This window comes from Mesocricetus auratus, unplaced genomic scaffold (assembly GCF_017639785.1).
Source record: "Mesocricetus auratus isolate SY011 unplaced genomic scaffold, BCM_Maur_2.0 Super-Scaffold_100007, whole genome shotgun sequence".
Classification (NCBI taxonomy): Eukaryota; Metazoa; Chordata; class Mammalia; order Rodentia; family Cricetidae; genus Mesocricetus; species Mesocricetus auratus.
In genome coordinates, this window is record NW_024429191.1 from 40,407,190 (window position 1) to 40,432,390 (window position 25,201).

General features: G+C 46.1%; 1 protein-coding gene across 7 annotated transcripts in view; it reads right to left on the bottom strand.

The window, feature by feature from the left end:
• LOC101827738 (multidrug and toxin extrusion protein 2) overlaps window positions 1-25,201 on the bottom strand; it is a 40,569-nt gene that overhangs the window by 2,478 nt on the left and 12,890 nt on the right. For all 7 annotated transcript variants that reach the window (XM_040748799.1, XM_040748804.1, XM_040748801.1 and 4 more), the window contains 9 exons: window positions 24,012-24,109; window positions 15,870-15,983; window positions 14,982-15,049; window positions 6,959-7,067; window positions 6,143-6,218; window positions 5,049-5,118; window positions 3,788-3,920; window positions 1,321-1,415; window positions 61-115 (listed from right to left, as the gene is read on the bottom strand). In XM_040748799.1, coding sequence (XP_040604733.1) covers window positions 61-115; window positions 1,321-1,415; window positions 3,788-3,920; window positions 5,049-5,118; window positions 6,143-6,218; window positions 6,959-7,067; window positions 14,982-15,049; window positions 15,870-15,983; window positions 24,012-24,109 — 818 coding nt within the window. The remainder of the gene's footprint in view (window positions 1-60; window positions 116-1,320; window positions 1,416-3,787; window positions 3,921-5,048; window positions 5,119-6,142; window positions 6,219-6,958; window positions 7,068-14,981; window positions 15,050-15,869; window positions 15,984-24,011; window positions 24,110-25,201) is intronic.

The following is a 25,201-nucleotide window of genomic DNA, read 5'->3' on the forward strand; positions in this document are numbered from 1 at the left end:
CTCTCTGGACAATTGAGCGTCGACTATGCAGAAACAGAACTGTAAAGAGTAGTCCATTACCTGTTGGGGTGGGTGTCGGCTCCTTGGTGCTTTTTAGCCCAGCTCGAACTTGTGCCTAAAAACAAGGCTACATGAGTGAATGAAGTAGAAATCAAGTCCAGCTGTAGCTTTTTGTTAAAACTTCAACTAAAGATAATGGTGAAAGGCTATAATACTGGAAACATGAAAAATGTCACATGACATACTAAGAGATGATAACACCAGAAAATGTCTAATAAAAAAGCTGAGGGCTTAACATGTTTGCACTTATGCCTTTAGTGTCTCCAGATATGAATAGAAGGACCAAATCTAAAGGTAAATGACATCACCATCTAGAAGCTAGCTTACTGACCAAGTCGATATCAATTTTTCCCCAAGGTTTAATTACGGATATGGGTGTTTTGCCCATGTGTGTCTGTGGGCCATGCCACGCAGTACCCATGGAGGCCAGAAGAGGGCATGGGATCCCCTGGACCTGGAGTTACAGGCAGTGGTGAGCTACCAGTTTTGTGCCAGCAACTAAAGAGGGATTCCCTGGAAGAGCAGTCAGTTCTCTTAACTACCGAGTCATCTCTCCAGCCCCAAGTAAATACTCTGTATATTCTATTCCCTCAACAATCAACATGAACTTAAACACACAATGTATCACCATCAGGCAAAGCCAAAGGGGTCAGAAGAGTAAATGGTGACGGCCAGAATTCCTGAGCTCCCCCTCCTGTCTCCTTATTAAGACTCCTTCCTCTTGGTCACCCACTTGTCTTAAGCTAGGCCTCACCCCTGTGAGCAGACACACTCATATGGGTCACCACCCCTGCCCACAACGTCCCACAAACCACAAATATTTAACACATTACTTCTTTGTAAGAAAAGACCAAAACAAACAAACAAACAAAACAAAACCAAAAAAAATCCCAAGTTTTTTAATTGAAGCATTAAAAAGAACTAATCGACATAAACAGGAAACTATTTTTCTAACACTATTTTACAGAAAAACAAAAATATATTGCAGCCACTTTCTGTTTTCTTCTCTGGGGCTGAGTCCTATGGTCAGGAGACACCAATCAACTCTAACTACGAGGACCGTCTTTCTGTCTCCTTCATGTCTCCCTTCTGCCTCCCCACACACTCAGTATGGTTCATGATACTTTGTCTGTCTTGAAACTGGTGGGATTTTATTCATCATTTCACACTGAAAGATGCCTTGTCAACCATGGGATCAAGTGCCTTATCAAGTGTGGGATCAAGAGCTGATGCATTTTAAAATGACATGGAGACTGTTACCTGCTCTGCGACTCTATGCCAGTTGATCCTCATGATGTAGATTAAATAGGAGAGGGCTTGGGAGAAAACACAGGCTACCAGTCCAGACCAGAGGCCTGTGGACACAAAATGAGCATCAAGGACATCAATTCTGTTCCCATGACAATTAAAATTCTTCCTTGATAACTCATAGTCAGTGGAGCAAAATTTAAGTTAAATTAATGTCTCAGAAACTGGATAAACACGGAACAGAGAAGACAGAACCCTGTCTCCGAGCTATTTGAGACACTGAAGGACAGACGATGAACAAAGGAACAAAGTGGAAATGGAAGAGTGGTGGGTGTGTGGCGGGAACTCTCTGGTCATTAATGATGACCTGCAGAGCAGTCTGAATGAGTGGCCTTCCGAGGTGGGGACCTGAACCAGCCTAGGGAAGGTCCAGGCCAATGGTGCGGACTGAGGCGGGAGAAGCATGCTACAGGAAGATGCCAGCTTGGGAGCCTCTTGAATGGAGAGGCCAGGTAGGAAGTGTCAAGGTAAGAGAAGGCCATGGAGGACATGTAAGCCACAGAAAAATCCAGGGATTACTATGTATTCATGGTAATGGAGACCCACTAAAGGGTTTCAGACTGGTGTATGCACGGATGGCTGTGAGACCTGGTAGCTTTCAAAAGCTTGTTTTGAAGCAGGGCGTAGTGGCATTCAAGGGGCTGAAGCAGAGAGATAAAGGTTCAAGGCTATTCCAGGATTCATAGTGAGTTCCAAGCCAATCTGGGATACACAGTGAAAGCATCAAGGAGGAGGAGGAGGAAGAGGGAAAGAGGAGAGAAACGGGGACTGAGATAAAGGGAGTGAGGAAAGAAGTAGTTTGCTTGGAAGACATTCCTCTACTGTTACATGAAAAATACCAAGAATTGGGAATGCACATATATACACCCTGGTACACATACATTAAACAAATAAATCTTAATGAATATTGAGACTCCAAGAGAGCTCCATAAGAGAATGTGTATGGTAAGAAACTACTCCTTAAAGATTTTCATTTTATGTGTATCAGTGTTTTGCCTGCATATAATTGCACCATGTGTGTGCAGTGCCCAGGGAAGACAGAAGAAGGTGCTAGAACCCTCTAGAACTGGAGTCATAGCTGGTTGTAAGCTGCCATATGGATGCCGGGAGCCAGACTAGGGTCCTCTGTAAGAATGACAACTGCTCTTAAACGCTGAGCCGTCTCTCCAGCCCGAGAAGAAACTATTTTTAATCACTTGTAAGCCATCGCTTCTGTGTCAACAGCCACTGCAGAGCAAGCTGTGCAGAGTTGGAATGCACTGTGAGCTGGGACTTAGTCTCCAGATTCGGTTGTCAGCCACTTGCTGACACGGATTCTCACTTTTACTCCTGCAAGGACACTAGGTGGAGGCTGGGGCCATCCTTACAGTTGAGGTGTAGGTGGGGTGGCAGTGTATATCCTTAGATGTCATGATTCCATTCCTAGGAACTGGTCCTGAAGCAAGGTGCCTGACCGTCTTAGTGGTTTGTATGTACATGCTGGAGGCTCCTCACCCCGTGTTTTATAAACAGGAGCTATTCCTCCCACAGAAGGAGTGAAGATGCAGCACATGGTGCATCTCCTCTGCCGCCTGTAATTTCGAGGTTTGCAAAGAAACGGCAGAAAATAAAATTTGTTACATAATAAAAATGTGCTGGTTGTACAGAGACCAAAGAGAGTGACTTCCACACATACTGGGGCAGTCATGCAGTTCTCTAATTAGACTTTAAAAAACAGTTCTGAGGATGTAACCGAGGGCATCATGCACGTAGGCATCCCCAGTTCCAACTGCACTATTTTTATTATGAGGTAAAATTCATTGTTACTAAAAGAAATGTATAGAAGATAAAAACAGAAATATATACACAAAACACATATACAGCTTTTAAACTACTTCACACAATTCTATAGGTTTTGAACTGCAATAAAGCCTTCCTGATAATTATATAATTTATTCATGTTGACACAATACAAAGTCCAAACAGAAACTGTGTGTGTAACCATATATGGGTGCACAAGGCCTGTGTGAGAGTGTGGGCACAGGTGCCATGATGTCAGAGGACAACTTTCAGGACTTAATTCTCAGTGTACCCCAGAGCCTGAACAAGGTCATGGGCTCATGGCAAGCGCTCCTACCCACTAAGTAACCTCACCAGTCTTACATAGACACTTCTCAGACGTGATTTAAATCTACATGCCACACATGTACATTGCAGCCCCAAATCCATCATGCCCTTTAGTGGAGAAACACTAGGAGCCTCATGAAAACCAGTAATTCCACTGTTACCGCCAGGGCTCATTCCTGCTGCAGTGGGCATCATACAGGAATGCCTCCCTTTCCACAGAACAGTTTTCCAGCCAGCCGCTTTACACCTCAAGCCATTGATTTTACTACAACAGTGAGATCTGGGGAGAATCACTAAGGAACCAAACACATACCTATTATCCCAAGTTTAGCAGCGAACATCAGAGACACTCCGATAGGAAAACCAAACCCGTAGTAACCAATGGCGTTCAGGATAGCACCTATCTTTTGTTTTCCTGTACCTCTCAGGACCCCGCCACAGGTGCCCTGCAGGGAAGAAACCAACAGTTGTCCTGCCGTCTGGCCTGGCTCGTCACATCGAGTTCAGAGTACAGTGCTGCTGCCCCCCAGACCGCACTGCCCAAAGCAGACATCGCAGATGAAGGAAGCTGTCCTGTTTCAAAAGCTGCTATGGACGGAGCACGGCAGCTTTCATTACAGAGCAGTCAGGCCATGTGCTGGGCGCTGTCAACCTGACACAAACTAGAGTCACCCAGGGAGAGAGAACATAGGAAGAGGAATCGCCTCCGTCACATTGGCCTGTGGGCATATATGTGGGCATGTTCTTGATTAATGATGATGTGGGAGGGACCAGCCCACTGTGGGCGGTGGCAACCCTAGGCAGGTGGTGAATGGTTGTATACAAAAGGAGGGCCAGGGAGAGCAAGGCAGTAAGCAATGTTCCTCCATGGTCTCCGCTTGAGTTCCTCCCTGGTTGTCCTTAATGCATTCTAACAAGTCAAATAAACCCTTTCCTCCCTAAGTAGCTTTTGGTCATGGATTCTGTCATAGGGACAGAGAGGCAAGCAGGACAGGTGGAATTATTTAAATCTCTGGCTATCTCAACTACTTAAAAGTTATTTTAGAAAGCCACATATTGTCTAAAAATATACAGCATCTCAGTAGGAATGTGTGAAAGTAGCTGAAGACTACCAACACAGTGTGGGTGTCTCCTGCCGCTGTCCTTACCACTGCTGTGCTCAACCATGGGCACCCATCTCTGGAGCGACGTGGAGGAAGTGGAGAGAACCCATAGGAAGAAATGCTGAGCCACAGTGACCTGTTTAAGTCATTCCACAAAGAATATTAAAGCCTCCTGGGTTGGTTCTGGAATGTAGCCACAGGGTCTTTAAACACCCACAGTTCCACAGGAGACGAGCCCAGGGAGAGACCTTCTAGTGGTCAGAGTTAGCTCATCATTACCCAGCATGCCTGGGTGTATCCAGCAGTCACCCGGCCATTTGGCCAGCACATCACTCTAGACATACAGTTACATGAGAGCCAGGCAAGGACCCCTGACAGACAGGCAAACAGTAAGTCACAGACATGCAAAGTTCAGATCAATAAGCTGGGAACATTGCCCACACATACACAGTGACGTCGCTGCATACTTACTGCGAGTGCATCAAACAGATGAAAGGGAGCAAAAATGGGCATTACTTGGCTCACGAGGGAAATAATGTCCCTGTTACGGGAGGAGGACAATAGTCAGTGACACTGTGACAAGTCTGGGTCAGTGAGATGGCTCTGCGAATAAAGGTGCTTTTGGCTAAGCCTGGTGACTTGAGTTCCATCCCCAGGATTCACACGGTAAAAGGAGAATGGACTTCCATAAGTTGCCCGATGGTCTCCCCACATGAACTATAGCACACACATTCAGGGTCGCTTGAGCATGTGTGTGTACACACACTAACTTTTTCAGTGTAAACATTACATTTTTTAAGTTAAGTACATGATAAAACCATTCAAATTTTATGAATATGTAAAGTTTCTGATACCATGGATGTTTTTCTCCTTTTAAAAATTATTTATTTTGAGATAGTCTCACTAAGTTGCGCAAGCTGGCCTTGAACTTGTGATCTTCCTGAATAAGTGCAATTACAGGTCTGTCCCACCAGGTCAGTCTGATAATGGTCTATTTTATTCAATAGATGATTTTTTTTGTTTTGGTTTTTTGAGACAGGGTTTCTCTGTGTAGCTTTGTAGGCCAGTCTGGCCTCGAACTCACAGAGATCACCTGCCTCTACCTCCCGAGTGCCAGGATTAAAGGCGTGTGCCACCACCGCCTGACTTTCAATAGATGATTTATTATACTTAAATAATTACAGAATTATTGTTACAGAAAACATGATAAAAGTATAAGATTGAGTCTGTGATTTTTTGGAAACACAGCCTCAAATGACGGGGTGGCCACCACAGAGTGTGCTGCCCCATAAGGTACCCGTCTGGGGATGAGACAAACCCACATGCTTTGTTCTGTTTCTCAGAGCAAAACTCCACTCAGGTCTGAATGGTGTGGGTACTGAAAGAGTGTGGTGGAATTGCACAGGCTTGCATCATTCAAACTTGTTTCTCATCTGTGCCTGCCTCTCCTTCCTGGCTGTGCTACAAGCTTTCCCGTGAAGGGAAGGGCCATGCCCCCCTCATAACCGGAAGATTTGCAGGGAAGAAGGCATAAAAGCAAGGACGGTTTCTGGATAACTACCTACTTGTCATTGGTGAATATGTAGGCAACCACGTCCTTCAAGGCAGCCAGCAGAATTCCCACCAGGAGCGCACAGACACCTGGGAAATATAAAAGGAGTCACAGGAAACAACAGCTCTCCAGAACGTGACAAAACTTCCCATGGGAGATTCGAAGCTGGGCTCAAGGGCACGCACCTGCAGCCCCAGCTATGTGGGAAGTTGACGCGGAAGGATTGCTTAAATTTGTGACCTGGACATTCAAAACCAGCCTGGGCAACATAGTGAAACCTTGTCTCAAAATCAGGGCTACAGTGCAGCTAGTAATTCTTTTTCACTGTCTATGAAAAAGCCAACTAAGATCTGCTGTCTCTGCTTCCTTCTAAGGGCATCTGTTACCCAGAGTTGAACCCCCGGAATTACATTTTGAATGTTTTCATCCCTTGAGTACTCAGGGTGAAATTTCATTTCCAATACAAAAGCAAGGTGACTGAATCATGAGGGTTGTGCTGCCAGGCACGGGATAGGTGTTTTCTAAAAGCACCTGACTGAGGACTCTACCCCTCCCACCCCTTTTCCGCTTCCTCCTCTTCCACCACAGGAGTTCACGCTGCTCCTCCCTTCAAGACAAAGCAGCATGAAGCAGACCTTGGAAGCTGAGGGCTGACTTCATCAGATAACCAGACCTGGTGGTACTTAATCTAGGGCTTGATCATCCCCCAAAGCTGTGAGAAATAAGTTTTGCTCTTAACAAGTTTGCCCGTCTGAGATATTCGGCTGTTGGAGCACAAACAGACTCAGACATTGCACTAAATTCAGCACGGACCACAGATGTTGCTCACCAGCACACAGAAGAACAGTGGTACAGGAACACCGGGCCTGCTCAGCATTCCCTGCCCCCAGAGCATTGCCCACTCGGACACTGGCAGCAACACCAAAGCCAAAGGGCACCTGGGAAATTAGCAATCACAAGTCATAGTTAAAAACAAAGAAGAAGAAACATGAATGTTAACGCAGCAGGATTCAGTCACACCGAGACTTCAGACTTTACAATCTAGGTTCTAGAGGGGTCTTACTACATCGGAGTGTGTGACTAGAAACAGATGGCTTAGAAACCCGATTTCTTCACTAGTAAGCAGTATGGTGCTCCCCTGATAGAGCCTTAATCCAAGCAAGCCAGAGCAGAGCTGGGTTGGCAGGGGTGGGGCTTCCTTTATTGGCAAGCACACAAACACTATCATAACTTAGCTTAAAGTACAATCTACAAGTTCAGATTCGAGTTAATGTACAGTAGATTAATAATTTCTAATAATTGGGCCAACTATGTGAAAAGCACTTAGAGCTTTCACAGCGGGATTTGGCAAAGGTTGATGGAATTGGACTCCATAACTTCACTGAGAGTGGGACAGATGAAATAGATCTGTCAACTTGATGGGGTCTAGAGCCACCTGGGAACCAGACTTTGAGCATGCCTGTGGGGAAGTAAGGAGATCTATCCACTATGGGTGGCACCATTCCTTAGACTGGGCCCCTGAACTGAATAAAAAGGAGACAGTTATGGGCTGAGTGTGGTGGCACATGCCTTTAATGCCGTCACTTGGCAGGCAGAGGCAAGCAGATCCTGTAAGTTGGAGGACAGTCTGGTCTACATAGCATGTTCTAGGCCTGCCCAGGTAACATAAGACTTATCTCAAAAATAAATTAATGAAGGGAGGGAAGGAGGGAAGGGAAGAGACAGGGAGAGAGGAAGGGGGAGAGACGGGGAGGGAGGGAGAGGAGTTGAGCACATGTTCATCACTTTATACTTCTCAACTGTAGTGTCACCAGCGGCCTCAAGCTCCTCCTGCCTTTGTGACATCTCTGCCATGATGAGCTGTAACCTGAAACTGAAGCCAAATGAATTCTTTCTTCCTTAGGTTGCTTTGCTGGGGTGCTCTGTCACAGCAACTAGACGCCCTTCAAAGTACCAAAGTTTGCCTTTAATTCTTGATTACAGAAACCCAAAGCCCCGCTTCTGTTTCCGAATCTGTTTTGTTGTTCTTGTTGATGAAGACAGGACTTCTCTGTGTAGCTCTGGCTGTCCTGGAACTCCCTCTGTAGATCAGGCTGGTCTCCAACTCACAGAGATCCGCCTACCTCTGCCTCCCGAGTGCTGGGATTAAAGGTGTGCACCACCACCAACCTGGCTGTTTCTGTGCCTCTTAAGCAGACCACCAACCAATCACCAGAACCATCTCTGATGCCATCCTGGAGTTCTTTGGGTAGCACCGGCTGCACAGACAGCTTTTGTTTGGGCTGCGTCTGTTTTTATAATTTACACACCAGCATTCCCTCCTCATCTCTGCTGGAAGTACCATCTCCTGACAGCTGTCTAGTTTCTTACCATTTTGAAAACTCACTTGAGTTGATAAAATTATATTATTATGTTTTAAGATGAATAACTTTAAGATGGAGTGGGGGAGATGGCTTAGCAGGTGAGCTCAAATTACCAACACCATGTACAAAGCTAGTCATGACTGTACAAGCCTGTAACACCAGCACTGAAAGGGCAGGGAGAGGGACAGGAGGGTCACTGCAGCTTGCTGGCTACCAGCCCAGTTCCAGATTGAGTGAGAAGCCCTGTCTCAAGATAGAGAGTGATGGAGAAGGACACCTGACATTCTCCCCTGGCCTTCCTGTGTTTGCACCCGCACACATGTACACATAGATCATGAACTGCACACACAGAGGCCTGGCTACACAGGAATATGTAGGACTCAGGTGCCAAAGTCTGCATAACCATTTTTTAGTGGGGACGAATGAGCGACGTGAAAAGGTCACAAGGAAACACATTATTTTGGACCAGTGATACATGCTAATATAGGGCAAAATTTAAAAATAAAAAACAAGCTTCAAGCTAAATGGGCAAAAATATTTATAAATACATATTGGATATTTTAAAAAAAGATGAATGTCCAGCTCGTGTAGTTCCCTCCTTCCCATAAGCACAACTAGTAAAGTGTGTACCTGCGCACCTCACTAACACTGAGCTGGTAGAGTGTACACCCTACAGTTACACTGAGCAAGAGCACCCAGCCTTGGAGCAGGACAGCAGGTACCAGCACCACACTGGGGGGGGGGGAACGTGAGAAACCAGAGACCAGAAGACGCACAGGGGAAGGCTGGGCTGTGCTCCTCCTTCTCAGCAGCACCAGGTGTCTGGGAGCCCCAAGAGGCGGGGAGGCAGGAGACACAGTGTTCACAGGTCTTCCCAGGTAGAGCTGGGCCTCCCTCCCACTGCACGCAGGCTAGCAGAGAAACACAAGTGGGCTCCAGGCCCTCACCATCCCTTCCTTTGTTGCAGTGGATGGGGTGGGCTGCATCTCATTCACAAGGCTGATGAGAATATGGGGCTGACAGCTCCCAACTTTGCACTGGGCTCTCCAGGGGCCATTCCCAGGAAGGTCACTGAAGAAAAATCTCCAAGTAGAATAGCAACACCTTACAAACAATGCTGCTATGAACATAGCTGAGCAAATGACCTGTGGTATGATTGTGCATCCTTTGGGTATATGCTCAAGAGTGGTATTTCTGGGTGGGTTTTCAGGCAAATTGATTCCCAAGTTTCTGAGGAACTGCCATACTGATTTCCAAAGTGGTGGTACAAGTTTGCGCTCCCACTGGCAGTGGTGGAGTGTTCCCCTTACTCCACATCCTTTCCAACATAAGCTGTCATTAGAGTTTTTGATCTTAGCCATTCTGACAGGCATAAGATGGTATCTCAGAGTCATTTTGATTTGCATTTCCCTGATGGCCAAGGATGTTAAGCAAGTTCTTAAATGTCTTTTGACCATTTGAGCTTCTTCTGTTGAGAATTCTCTGTTTAGATCTGTACTCCATTTTTTAATTGAATTATTTGGTATTTTGGTGTGTAGTTACTTGAATTCTTTATATGTTTTGGAGATCAAACCTCTGTCAGATGTGGGGTTGATGAAGATCTTTCCCCAGTCTGTAGGCTGCCATTTTGTCTTATTGACTATGTTCTTTGCCTTACAGAGGCTTTTCAGTTTCAGGAGGTCCCATTTATTGATTGTTGCTCTCAGCATCTGTGCTACTGGTGTTATATTTAGTAAGTGGTCTCCTGTGTCCATGTGTTCAAGGCTACTTTCCACTTTCTCTTCTATCAGGTTCAGTGTATCTGGATTTATGTTAAGGTCTTTGATCCATTTGGACTTGAGTTTTGTGCATGGTGATAGATATGGATCTATTTGTATTCTTCAACATGTCAACATCTAGATATGCCAGCACCATTTGTTGAAGATGCTTTCTTTTATTCATTGTACAATTTTGATTTCTTTGTAAAAAATCAGGTATTCATAGGTGTGTGGATTAGGGTCTTCAATTATGCCAATACCAAGTAGCTTTTACTATTGTAGCTCTATAGTAGAGCGTGAAATCAGCCAGAACCTGGAAACAACCTAGATGCTCCTCAACCAAAGAATGGATAAACAAAATGTGGTACATTTACACAATGGAGTATTATTCAGTGTTAAAAAACAATGACACTTTGAAATTTGCAGGCAAATGGATTGAACTAGAAAACAATCATGACTGAGGTAACCCAGACCCAGAAGATAAACACACTGTGTACTCACTCATAAGTGGATACTAGACTTAAAGCAAAGGATACCAGGCTACAATCCACAACCCAGAGAAGCTAGAACCCACATCCAGTAACTGATGGAAGCAGATGCAGTGACCCACAGTCAAACACTGAGCTGAGCTCCTGGAGTTCAGTTGAAGAGAGGGAGGTGGGATCATATGAATAAGGGGGTCAAGATCATGATGGGGAAAACCACAGACAGATGACCTGAGCTAGTGGGAGCTTACAGACTGTGGACTGATCCTGCATAGGAGGGCTTGGCAGTGGCACCAGGACCTATCCCAGGGGCATGAACCAGCTTTTTGGAGCCCATTCCCTATGGTGGGATACCTTGCTCAGCCTAGATACAGGAAGGGAGGGTCTTGGCCTTGCCTCAACTTGGTATGACAGACTTTGTTGACTTCCCAGGGAGGGCCTTACTCCCTCTGAGGAGTGTATGGGGGGAGAAAGAAAGGGGGGAAGAGAAGGGGAGGAAGGGGGAACTGAGGTTAGTATGTAAAATAAAAAAAATAAATAAAAAGGAAAAAAACAAAAAAATAGGAACGCCTTGGCTGCTATGTATTTCTTTCTCCCTCCCTTCTAACACAAATTCTCCCTATGTAATCTAGGCTGGCCTCGATTCACAATCCTTGTACCTCAACCTCTGCAGTATTGGGATTGTGCATCCACGTAGCCCCGACACCCAGGCTTCTTTGTCTTGCAGATCAATGTTTCCATCCACCCATAGGTATACATGGACCAGTTCATGTATCACTAGAGTTTTGAGGACAGCTGAGCACATACCGTCGAAAAGGGGTGAAGGAAAGAAAAAGCCACTTGATCTCAGCAAAAACAAAGCAGGCGGCTTGGGGAACAGAAAAGAACATTGAAAGGTTTGGTTCTGTGTCCTCAGTGAGAGCTGTAGCATCATGAAGAAGGGGTGGAAAGAGAAGAATGTTCTGAGAAACTAAAAGCAGCAGTCAACAGATGATAAGCAGAGTGACAAAGACATTAGTGGGGGGTTGTACGTGCACACACAGGGGATGGGGGGTTGTATGTGGACACACAGGGGGGTGGGGGTTGTATGTGGACACACAGGGGATGGGGGTTGTATGTGGACACACAGGGGATGGGGGGGGTTGTACGTGGACACACACAGGGGATGGTAGTTGTATGTGCACACACACAGGGGATGGGGGAGGCGTTGTATGTGCACGTGCATGGGTGGAAGCCAGAGGCAAGCCTCAGATGTTGTTCCTCACGCGCTGCCCACCTTGTTTCAGAGTCACTGGGACCTGGGGTCACCATTTAAGCTAGATTGGCTGGCCAGGGGCTCCAGAGAGCTTCCTGCCCTACTTCCTCGCCTCGAGGATTACAAGTGCATGCCACATGCCTGACTTTGTATGTGTTGTGTCCAACCCCCATGGGAGAGACGGGCCATTACTGGGATTGTATTTCTTTGTTTGATTTAAGACTCGCCAACTTGGATCTATATATATTTACAAAAACCATACTATTACCATCATTTTTCAGATAGCCCCTAAAACACAAAAGATAGAACAATTATGGCATACAACATCCAGTTATCAAAGGTGAGGACCTTTTTCTCGATAAGAACAAGGACATGGTTGCAGGGAGAGAAGCATGGACTGTGAACTCTGATATCTGTGCACCTTCAGGCTTAAGTCCCCAGGCGTCTGTTTACTGTTCTGTTTGAGACGGGGCCTCACTGTTCTGTTTGAGACGGGACCTCACTGAGTTGCCGAGGCACCCACCCCACCCCATCTCCCACCATAACACTCTAAACTCTTAGTTCCAGACAAGGTGGCACACATCTGTAATCCCAGCACTGGAGAGGTTGAGACAGGAGGATTCTGAGCTCAGGGCCAACCTTGGATACATAGCAAGAGCTGGTCAAAAGACAAAAACCCCACATGCCAATGTTTAAGGTGCTCACTGCAAAAATCTCCAGATTTACAGGCTCCAGAGCCCTGGTGTTTGTAGGGCCAGTGAAGAAAGAAGCAGGAAACCCAGGATGGCAGGTCCTGTCTGCACACAGCTCCTGCATGCTCCCTTTGAAAGCTCTCAGGAGAGGGAGGCTCTCCTATTCGTCCTTTGGAGCCTGTCTGTTTCCAATATCTCCAGGAGATTGGGGTGTGTGTGTGCTGTGACAGAAACAGGAAGTGGATAATGGTCACATGAGCCAGAGATGGGATGGAAGATGGGAGGGGAGGATGTGATTGCTACAGACTTCATCTACAAGACAAGTTCTGGAAACCGCGGTGTAATGTTGAGTGTCTTCAACATTAGTAAACTATGAACTGTAAGTGGCAAAGAAGGTGAATTTATATTAGATCTGTTTACCACAATGAAAAATCACGTGACCGCACACACCTCTAGTTCCAGCGATTTGGGACACTGAGGCCGGAGGATAACTTGAGTTCAAGAATTCAAGGCCAGCCTGGAACATGGCAAGACCCTGCTTCAAAATAACAAAAGCAACAACAATAAATAATAACAATAATATAAAAAACTGGGAGTCTGTGATATAACAGGTGAGAAAACAGAAATTAGACACGAAGCAGGATTAGCAGGTCCCTACTGTTTGCCATACAAGTCCATCATCCCCTTTAAAAGCAAAAATAGAGCCAGGGGCCTCCTCTCCCCACACAGCCAACACAACAACTGAACTTCAGGCAACTGTCTCCTCAGCTGCCTCTCCTCCTCCTCTTCCTACAGTCAGTCCTTTGATCCAAGCCCCTCATTCCAAAGGTCTCAGTGACCCAGGGCCACACCAGCCTCGCCAGCTCCAAACATCTTTCACTCCTGACTCCCTCTCCACACTTCTCTGGGCCCTCTTCCTTCTGCACGTTCTTCCTCCGGGCTTGTGGCTGAGATTCCTTCTATTCCTACGGTCTGTACACCGAGTTTGCTCTTCAACCGTCTTCTTTTGTATTCCAAGATGACCAACCACTCATCTTTTTTTTTTTCTTTTTTATATTTATTTACTTGTTGAGATGAGGTCTCGTGTAGCCCGAACTGGCCTCAAACTCACTATGGAGCTGAAGATGACCTTGAACTCCTTCTCTTCCTGCGTCTACCTCCTGAGCGCTGAGGTTACAGGAGCGTGCCACCACTCTCAGCTTGTCTGACACTGGCAATTGATTCAGGGTTTCGGTGTCACATGTATTCTCAACCGCTCTACATCCCTGCCCTCACTTTTATGATTTTTTAAAAAGGGGTATGCAAAATGGTCATAAACCCTTTGCCCCGTGGCCTCTGTGATCTTTATGAAAACAAGAGGCAACTAGAGTGTCTTGTGTCAGCATGGAACTGGGACATTTGGAAAGCATCAAAAGGTAACAGGCCCCACCCGGCCCCACCCGGCCCATGCCCAAGCCACGTGCCTGTATCGATCCCGTTTCTCGTTTCGAATTCTGCAGCCACACTCTGCCTCCCCACACAACCCTGTCCATCTACTTTTCTCTTCCTTGGCAGCCTCCTAGTTCCTCACCTGGGTGACTCCAGCGGCCTCCTCCTGGCTCCCCAGGCCCACATTCCTCTGTTCCCTGGGAGAAAACGGGCCTGCCTCTTGCTCTACCCTCCTGCCACCAATTCTCTTAGCAATCCCCCCAGCAGCACCAAGTGGTACCCAACACAGAGCATGGTTCCACAGTCAGCTTCCAACCGTGGAATTCCGGGGCTAGCTGCTCTCATCCTATGAGACTCAGTTTAAACTAGGGAGCAGAAAAACACTCCCGACTGTCCTGTTTAAAAGGCATCCATCTCTGCTTTTACGTATCTCAGACCCAGTTTTGCTTTTTATTAGCTTGCCATACACAAGTGAGATTTTGAGACACTCGGGTATTCCTTTATCTCTGTGTTCTGACCTGGCCACAGGCCATAGGAGGACAGGAGCTGATCCCTCACATTCACGACCATGTCCCAACAGTAACTCCACCCTTGTTAACTGAATGCACCTGGCACCCTGCTCTTTGACGTACAGGGTCTTATTCAGTCTTCACTGAATAAATGTGTAGTTATATGGCTCCATTTCCCTCCCATTTGAGGAAATTGAAACGCAGAAAAGTTAGGTAAGGAGCTCATGCCGCCACACAATGGGAAAAAAATACAGCCAGGACCCAATTCTCCCTCTCTCCCTCCTCACCACCTCTGTTAAAAGCAGTGACAATAACACACAGGATTTATACAAATAAGGTACAAAGTGTCATTCATGTTCTTACCATGTAGGCAACAGAAGCCAGTTCATAGATGACAGCCTGGGCTCCCAGTTCTGTCACATTAACAAGGCCTGAAACAGCAACTCAGACAATATAAGTCAAATAGCAGACCAGAGGAACCATTTTCTTTATGAAACCAGAACACATTATATATTTATATATAGGTGTATGTGTGTGTGTGTGTGTGTGTGTTAAAAGGATGCAACTGTATTATGTCCCCAGCTTCTGGCTCATATTTTCATATAAGAGAAGTCAAGAATAGCCCAGACATTAAAGCCCTGGCCATCTCTTCTCGGCAAGTTGCCAAGACCTCAGGCGTGGCAATTGATGTGGTCATTCTACAAACCCTTGCTCCATCAGGGAAGACACCCTGAGGACTGTAGGGTAGGCTGAGACTCTGGGGGTTGCAGGTGTCTCAGGAGTCACACAGGGAGAAGGAGGCAGGACAGCATGTACAGCTCGGGGACAACTGAAGCAAGCAGTGTCCACAGAACATCACTGCTACTGCCTGAACTATAAACTTCACCAGAAGTAATACCAAAATAATCACAGAGCCAGCAAAGCACAGGTCACAGCTAACATGGAGCCACACTCAGCTGGAAGCCTGGCAAAGCCAGCAAGGTGGGCAGGTAGTCAGGACACCTGAGTTGGGGAGTTGGTCCTCCCATTCCGAGAGCCTCCCTTTCCTTGTTCACAAAACACAGGAGTGCATAGCAGATGGAGAGCCATGCTGCATGCACTTGCAGCTGGCTGAGGGTGTGTGCCTCCGGTGCAAGCCCCTACAAGGACCCCACAAAACACCAGAGTCTAGAAGCAGAGCTTCCATGTCCTGGAAACCTCTGGACTGTAACTGCCCAGGCTGTGTGCAGGTTCCCCTGGGTGTGGACAGACCTGCAAGGAAGGTCCCAATCTCGAAGGTCCACCACTCGGTGCACACCATGAACATACTGGGGATGGCCAGGCGGGTGTAGGAGCTCCACTCCTGGAAGCACTCCCTTGTCCAACCTGGAGAACAGGCAAGAAAGAAAGCAGACACGCACTGTACAACAGCCACCACTGCTCACACAGAGCCGGAGACATGGGTGTCTGTACCCCAGCAGGATGCAAGAGCGTCAGAGAAGACCACGGCTAGAGAAAGAAGGAACCAACCTGTCAGTGTGAGAAGCTGTTTCCAAAAGTAAATATATGAACAAACACCATAGTGAGTTACCAGCGGGTACTGATAACCATTAGACTATCAACAGCACCCCTCACACAAACAAAGGAAAGTAGGAAGTACTAAAGACTAGTAGCTACAGAGAACTGTATACTGTTGTTGGGAATATTAAAAAAGTAGGTTCCTCTAGAAATCAGTGATGGAGTAACTACACCATTCAGCAATTTTGCCTCTGGGTATAGAACCAAAAGTTCAATGGCATTTAGGGCAGGACAGCAGTTTGTACGTCCCCGTTTACACCAGTGTTATGCCACAGCCTAACTGTGCTTTAGTCCTACGTCAACTTGACACAAGCTAAAGTCATCTGAGAGGAAGGAGCGTCAATTAAAAAAAATACCTCCAGAAGCTCGGTTGTAGGTAGGCATTTTCTTAATTAGAGACAGACAGGAGAGGGCCCAGGTCATTGTGGGTGGTGCCAGCCCTGGGCTGGTGGTCCTTGGGTCTATAAGAAAGCAGGCTGAGCAAGCCATGGGGAGCAAGCCAGTAAGCAGCACCCTTCCCTAGCCTCTGCATCAGCTCCTGTCTCCTGGATCCTGCCCTGCTTGAGTTCCTGTCCTGTCTTCCTTTGATAATGAACAGTGACGTGGAAGTGTAAGGCGAATAAACCCTTTCCTCATCAACCTGCTTTTTCATCATGGTGTTTCGCTGTAGCAATAGAAACCCTGGCCAAGACACCAAGCAAGCCAAATTGTCATCAACAAGTGGAAAAATAAAATGTTCATACAAACAACACACGTTCCTCTCACAAATTAAGAAAATCTTCCTGAAATAAGGGAGTTACAAAACGACCAATATTGTGTAAGCTCAGTGCTAGGAGGAACTGACAGTGACCTGAGTTACAGAAACAAGAGTAGGCTAGTGAGTGTGGGCTAGGAGTTGGTGGGGGAGACCAGGGAGCTGCTGCACAGTGGATACAGCCTTTCAACTTTGTAAGAAGGAAGGTTTTAAAGACTGGAGGTGCTGCGGTTTGAGTGTGTGCCCCAAGCTCTTGTGCTAGAAATGTTACCCCAAAGTCATAGGGTAATGGGGCCTTTGAGAGGGGGTTGGGTCAGGAGGGTGGAGTCTTGGTGGATAAATATACTAGTAGGCTAGTGGATTACTATGCTGTTCAGGGAGTGGTTCTGGGATGGAAATGAGCTCTTTCCAGCATGGCCATCCCGTGTCTTCCTGTGAAGTTCTTTGTAGCATGTTACAGTGTGTGAAGAAGGAAACACTGCAGTGAGCAATGCTGGAACCATGGGTCCTGGCAGCAACACTGGAACCATGGGCTAGAGAGAAAGAACCGACACATGACACCTGCTGTTCTAACATCTGAGGGTCTGCAGCAGGAGGAGAGTGAGTTTGGGGTCAGCCTGGGCTGTTTAGTAGCACAAGACCAGTGTACGTTAATTAAACCCAGATTTAGAAAAAACAAAGTTCTCAATTTAATTTTTATTATAACCACCCATTCTGCAGTATAAAGTGGCGGCAACAGTAATTAGATAAATTAAATGATACAAAACAACACAAATGTGATCAACACCACTGAGTTGTGCTAAGTGTGGCTAAAAGTGGTCAGAGTGCTCAGTCTCATGTGACAGATGTTTTAGCACAATTCAAAGGAGAACACACAGGGCAAAACCAGAATCCAACAAACTTCCTGTGAAGGTCCAGACAGTAACTATTTTAACTTTGACAAATGGTGCTGTCACAATAGCTCAGTTCTACCCTAGAAGTGCAGTAGCAGCCGCAGGCTGTGTGAGCATGACCAGATGTGGTAGTATTCCAGAACTAACAGTCTATGAGCCACACTGGGCTCATGGATTTGCCAGCCTCTGTGCTAAATAAAAAAAATATTAATTAACAGAGAAATCTAAACTACAGTGTAATTAGGTAAGTAAAAATGTATACAGAAGGACACATAACCAGGCAGACAAGGCAGGCCTCCCCAAATGAGGAGCAGGGTCACACACAGGCATGCTGAGAAGTTCGGGTGGCAGGAGGGTTGGCTTGGGAAGTGGAAGGTGTGTGGCTGGTATCCCCACTCTCAGATGCTGGGAGCCAGGCACTCACCGGAGAATACCTTTGGAGCTTGAGAGCCCTGTGCCCGAAGTCATCAGGAATGAGAACTCTGAAGCTCTGACAGTGTATGTGTGTGTGTGTGTGAGAGAGAGAGAGAGAGAGAGAGAGAGAGAGAGAGAGAGAGAGAGAGATTTATTATAATGGCTGATAGGCTGTGGTCCATCTAGTCCAACAATGGCTGTCTACCAATGGAAGATCCAAGAATCCAGTTGTGGTTCAGTCCATGAATTGGATATCTCAGCTTATCTTCAATACATGCCAGAATTCCAAAGAAATAGGCTCTACTGAATTGAATGAATGGACTTGCTACGGAGAGCGAGAGCAAGCAGGCAGAGAGCAAGCTTCCTTCTCCCATGTCCTTTATATGGCTGTCAGCAGAAGGTGTGGCCCAGACTAAGGGTGGGTCTTCCCACCTCAAGAGAACTGGATTAGAAGTGGGTCTTCCCCTTTCAAGTGATTTAATTAAGAAAAAAATCCTCACAGGTGTAGGCAGCCACTTGGGTTTTAGTTAATCCCGTATGTAGGCCAGGAATAGCCATCACACACTTCCAAGTGATCACTACTCTTAGGTAACATCCAATGCTATAGAAACAGTTGAAACACCAGATAAAGCATTCAGAAATCTACTAATAAAACAATAATGATTTCAAAGAAGAAAGCAAACAGATTATGAGGGGATAAATTCTATATATGGACAAGAAAGTGAGCTACAAAGAAGAGAAAGTCAAGGGCAACATGGCAAATCCAGGGAAGAGATTTAATAAGAATTTAAAAAGAAATGCTAGGAATGAAAATTTGACAGAGGAATGCCACTTAATTGAGTAAAAAACACAATTTCAAAATCACCAATAGAGCAGTTCGAGTAGAGTAAAATTAACTATCAAGGAAGAAGATGAGGTCAGGGAAAGTGTTGATGCCTAGCATGGCCTGAGAGATGGGCCTCCGGCTATGCCTGTGGGGGTTACTCTGGATATGGTTGAGTTGGTTAGACCACCTGTGAGTAGCAACATTGCCAGTCTTAGATCCTAGGCTGTATAAGATGGAGTGTGAGCCGAACAGCATCATGGACTCATTACTGACTGTGGGTCTGATGTGCCCAGCGGCTCCAAGCTCCTTCTAGCTTGTTATTCCCACTGTAATGGGCTGTGTTCTTGAACCCTTCCTTCCTTAAGCTGCTTTTCTTTTCTTTTATTATTTATGATGTATACAGTGTTCTGTCTGCACACATGCCTGCAGGCCAGACGAGGGCATCAGATCTCATTATTGATGGTTGTGAGCCGACATGTGGGTGCTGGGATTTGAACCGGGGTCCTCTGGAAGAGCAGCCAGTGCTCTTGACCGCTGAGCCATCTCTCCGGCCCCCTTAAGCTGCTTTTCTTAAGGTATTTTATCAAGCAACAGGAAAAGAAATGAGGATTCTGGGGCATAAGTGCTCAAACCCAAAAGTCTGTGGGGAAAGAAATCGAGGGAAAATTAAAGGCACAAGCCTGGGCAGGTGGCTCAGCAGTTAAGGTGTGGGCCATGCAGACAAAGGAACCAAAATTTAGATCCCCAGAAGGCATGGAAGGCATGGAAATGCCAGGTGGGTGTCGCCACTGGTAGTTCTAGCTTCAGAAAACAAAGACAAGAGATCCTTGGAGCAATCTGGCCAGGAAGACTATCCTTGCTAGTTTTATGTTACCTTGACACAAGCTACAGTCATCTGAGAGGAGGGAGTCTCAACAGAGAAATAGTCTTCTTAAGATGGGGCAGGGAGCTTGGTGGTGGTGGTGCATACCTTTAATCCCTGGCGGATCTCTGTGAGTTCTAGGCCAGCCAGGGCTATTAAGCAGAGAAACTCTGTCTCAGAAAAACAAGACAAAACAAACAAACAACAACAAGAGATGGGGGCTGGAGAGATGGCTCAGCAGTTAAAAGCACTGGCTATGCTTCCAAAGGACCAGTGTTCAATTCCCAGCACCCACATGGCAGCTCACAACTGTCTGTATCTCCAGTTCCAGAGGATCCAGTATCCTTCCACAGACAGGCAAAACACCAATGTGCATGAAATAAAATTTAAAAATAATAATTAAAAGAAAGATCAGTCTTTAGGCAAGCCTGTAGGGCATTTTCTTAATTAGTGATTCCTGGGAGAGGGCCCAGACCATTGTGGGTGGGGTTATCCTTGGGCTGGTTGTCAATTCCTCCAAACAGCAAAGACCATTACCCAAATACTTTGATCAAATTAAGCAAGCTTTATTTTCTGACAGAGTTATCTCTCTAAAGTGGAATTTAAAAAAATAGCCTCAAACACAGAAGGTGGGGTTTATATTAGCCCCAAAACTGCAAGGCTGGGTGTTTTCAAGGGTTTTGGTTACATGGGAACCAAACAGAATATTTCAAAATTATTTGGCAGAACATTATACTAGGGTGGAGAATAGGGTATAGGGTGTGGAAAATGTCAAATTCCAGAAAATGGGTCAAGACATGGTCAAACACAAGTTTTACAGAAAATAGGAATGAACTAACTTTGACCTTGTAACAAGATGGCTTTTAATCTTAAAATGGAGTCATGCTGGTTCTTCACTAGCAATCCTGGGTTCTATAAGAAGCAGGCTGAGCAAGCCATGAGGAGCAAGTCAGTAAGCAGCACTCCTCCATGGCCTCTGCATCGGCTCCTGCCTCCAGGTTCCTGCCCTGCTTGAGTTCCTGCTCTGACTTCCTTCAGTGGTGAACTGCGATGTGGAAGTGTGAGTTGCTTTAGTCATAGTGTTTCATCACAGCAATAGCCACCCTATCTAGGACAAAGCCTAACCCTATCTAGAAGCTCCAAGCCCAAGAGACCCTGCCTCAAAAGAATAAGACGCAAGAGTGATTGAGGGTGACTCTCAACATCAACCCTGGGCTTCACAAACACCAGCACGCTGTGCCCAAGCACATCTAAATACACACACTATGTACACACCTCACACATACAAACACAGGCACAGAAATCTATTCAATAAGGCTACAGTAGAAAATGTCACAAACATAAGCAAAGATGCAACCATTCAAGAGTATGATACATTTAGGACACCAAACAGACATACCTGAAAAGAAGCCTTCCACAACATTTTACAGTGAAATTGCTAAGACTATGAAATAAAGAAATCTTAAAGTCTGTAAGAGAAAAAAGCCACCTTGCAAAAACAATTCCAACAGAATAACATCTGACCTGTCAGTAAAAATTCCTAAAAGTCAGGAAAGTAGAGAGAGATTTTACACACACACACACACACACACACACACACACACACACACACACACACACACACACACACACACACACACACGGCGGGGGAGAGAGACAGAGACAGACAGAAAGGTGGGAGAGGAGAAAAGAGAGACCCATGAGAAAGGAACTACTAATCAAGCAAGCTTACTACAGACTGTAAGGTTATCTTTTAAAGACAGTGAAGTGAGCCTGAAAGTGTAGCTCAGTTGGTCAAGTGCTCACTTAGAATTCACAGCAACTGCAGCTGCCTGCACAAGACCTGCCCAAGATGAAGCCAGTCAATATTCTAGCGTGAAGTAGGGAAGGATTTCATGAGCCTCCACCCACGACAAGGGCACTATGGACAGCTGATGGCTTCTAGGGGAGGAAGGTGTCTTTAAGGGTGTGGCTCCTGGTAGCTTGGCCGTGCTCCGATGGATGGCCACATGCCCAGAACTATATAGACAGCACAGATTGGAGTCAATGAGCCATTAAAGTTTTTTTAAAAAGTCATGAAGTTAATGCACGGTCCTTATGTTCCACTGCGGAGGCTGCAGAGCAACACTGAGAAGTTCTCTCAACTTTCTCTCATCTGGGTGAGCTTTTAAAAGTGAAATGGATGTAAATGAAAGGCTGGAAGAAAAGCTGGGTCAAGGGACTTGAGTGTGTTCTTATTTTAAGCACTTTTCACAGGTTCATTTTGTTTTAAAACATCAATACTTGTTGACGGCAATGAAAGGTTGTGTGTGGTGGGGGGGACTGGATCATCACAAGTAGAAGACTAAAATGCAAGCTCTGTATCTCACCCTGTTCAAAAATCTATTCAAAGTGGATAAAAGACTTGCATGTCAGACCTGACTCCCTGAAACCACAGAAAAAGACTTCAAGAGGTCAGTTCAGACAAGGGCTTCCTGGAAAGAGCTCCGTAGCACGAGAAAGAAGAGCAGGACTGGCAAGTGGAATTGTATGAAACTGAAAGCCCCACAAGGCAAAGGAAGTGACTTCCAGAGTGCACAGGCTATCTTTAAAATAGGAGGATATTAATCACTGTGTGTCCCACAAGCAGGAGGACCTGAGTTCAGATCACCAGGATCCATGCAGACACCCCGTGTTCATCATAATCCCAACACGGGGAGGCAGATGGGAGACCCTGGGGCTTGTCAGGTGAGTTGTAGGTTCAGGGAGGGACTGTCTTGAACAATAAGATGGAACGCACTTGATGAAGACACTATCTGTCACCTCTGGCCCCCACATGCATATGGACTTGTGCACATGCACCCACATGCACACATCACATCACTAAGGAAGTGCTGGTGAAACCCATATCTCAAGCCTGTTAGAGTGACAAGATCCAGGTCACACAGAGAATAATTACTGAAACAGTTTATGACAACATGGATGAAACTAGGATATACCTGTTAAGTGAGACAAGACATAGACAAATATTGTATGATCTCTCTATGTGGAATCTGAAAAAGCAGAAGTCATAGAAAGAACAGAAGGCTGGTTATCAAGGGTCGGGTCATGGAGAGAATCAGTGAAATCAGTCACATGATGGAAACTTCTGGAGACCTAATGAACAACTGAGGAATACAGTTAGCACTGTGTGCCTTGAGTCTGTCAAGAGAAACAGTAGGAACCATCCTTGCCACTCACAGAGCCTTAACTGTGTGAGGTGCTGGGCACACTAATTAGCTTTGCAGCAGTAATCGTTTCATAGTGTACATGGATGTCAAAACATCATGGTGGGCTGCCACAGAGGTGTGCACCTGTAATCCCAGCTACTAGGAAGGCTGAGATGGGGTAGGGGGTCACAAACTTGAAGCTACCCTGGCAACTAGCAAGACCCTGTCTCAAAACTTACAAGCAAAAAAACAGTAGGCCTGTTACATATGAGACCCTGGGTCCTATCCTAAGGACCACAAAACAAAGCAAACTACCATAGTAAAAGTCACCGCCACAGTCACTCCTTAAATACATGCAAGTTTTATCAACTTTGCCTCAGTAAAGCTGAAAAAAAAGAAAAGAAAGAAAGGAAAGAAGGAAGGAAGAAAGAAAGAAAAAAGAAAGAAAGAGAAAGAAAACTGGGCTCCTCAGTTAGCTGTGAGTTGTCCTGGCTGGTCAGAGAGCATCTGTTCTCTTAAGTTCATACGACAGTAAATCTAACTGCCCTTCAGTCAAATGGCATGATCTTCCAGAAACAGGATTTCATATTAGTAGTTTTCATTCATAAACTATAACAGCAACTTAAAACTCAGTATTCTATCAACAAAGGGTTATTTTGGTAGCCACACAAACACAAAGTCACACAGTGTCCCTAGTAGCTTCTGTATTTTCAGTAACAAACGTTTTCTATATTTTGAGATTTCCTAAAAGATAAAAAAAAACTACAAGGGAAAGAAATTCAAAAGTCAGAGCTGCACCTGTGAGCCTCCAACATGTGTGTGTGTGTGTGTGTGTGTGAGCCTCCACAGTGCCGCCCATGGGCCTCCACTGTGCAATGCAAGATCGCAGGGTCACGTACCTCCCCAGGTGTGGATGTGAATCCTCTTCCACCACACGTAGAGGAAAAGCAGGGCAGACAGGAAAAACTGGGAGGTGGTGTTGGCCCAGGCTGACCCTCTGCAGGAGAAAAGTCGAGGGTTAGCTCCAGTGTGTCTTTCCAAACACAAACCAACAGTCTGCCTCTCACAGCTTTTGCTGGCAACAAGCTTGGAGTGCCTGTGCCATCTTCCATTGTGTGTTAGCTGGATCCATGCGTAATAGGCTTGAAGCTGTATAGACACCCCACAAGCCACCAACCTTAAACAACCCCCACCTAAGTATTTCTTAGCTGGTGACCAGTTCAAAGGGTTGAGCCAGCCAGCTCCTCTACTCAAGTGTTCACCCGAGCCATGGTTTTATCACGCAGGGTTAGAACGGGTTTGGTTTCCATCAAATAGAACACTGGGCACCCTCAGTGGGAGCCATCCTCCCACCCACGTAGACAGATGCTGGGCCAGGGCAGTGCCACACTTAGCCTTCTTGTTTACTGTCCCTCTCGCATGCTTGTCTGAGCTTCACACTTTATCACTTATCAACCCACCTTCACAGTCTCTCCTCCTTTGTCCAAACCATCCTGGGCATATCTCTTTAGGGAAAGTCCAGCGTTCTGCCTCTTAGGTGCCCTCTGTGATGTCTAGTCAGTCCGCTGGTCCTTCCCTCCCCTGACGGGACCCAGCTATGCTCTGACCAATGCCTGGGTGACAGTTGCCCTTGGCTGTCAACTTAGCTGTACTAAGAAATGCCTAAGGATGTTTTGTTTTAAAGCCACCTCTATGGGTCTGTGGGGCTTGTCTAGAGGTGGACATAGGAGGCAGTGATTGAGGGAAGACCCACCTTGAATGTGGGTCATACCATCCAGCAAGTTGGTGGCCCAGACACAAAGAAATTAGAGGAAGAAACATGCCAGTGTCTGCAGGTGCCTTTTCCTTTTGGGATAAAAGTATTTATTGGTGTTGTCACCATCCCCCGACATTAGACTACATTTCCTGTTGCTTGGCTTTTGTCAACTTGACACAAATCTAGGCACATCTGAGAAGGGGGCTCTTAAGTGAGAAAATGCCTTCAAGACTGTCATGTAAGCAAGTCTGTGGGGTGTCACCTTGGTTAGTGACTGATCCATGAGGGCCCAGCTCACCGTGGGTGGTGGCATCCCTGGGCAGGTCGTTCTGG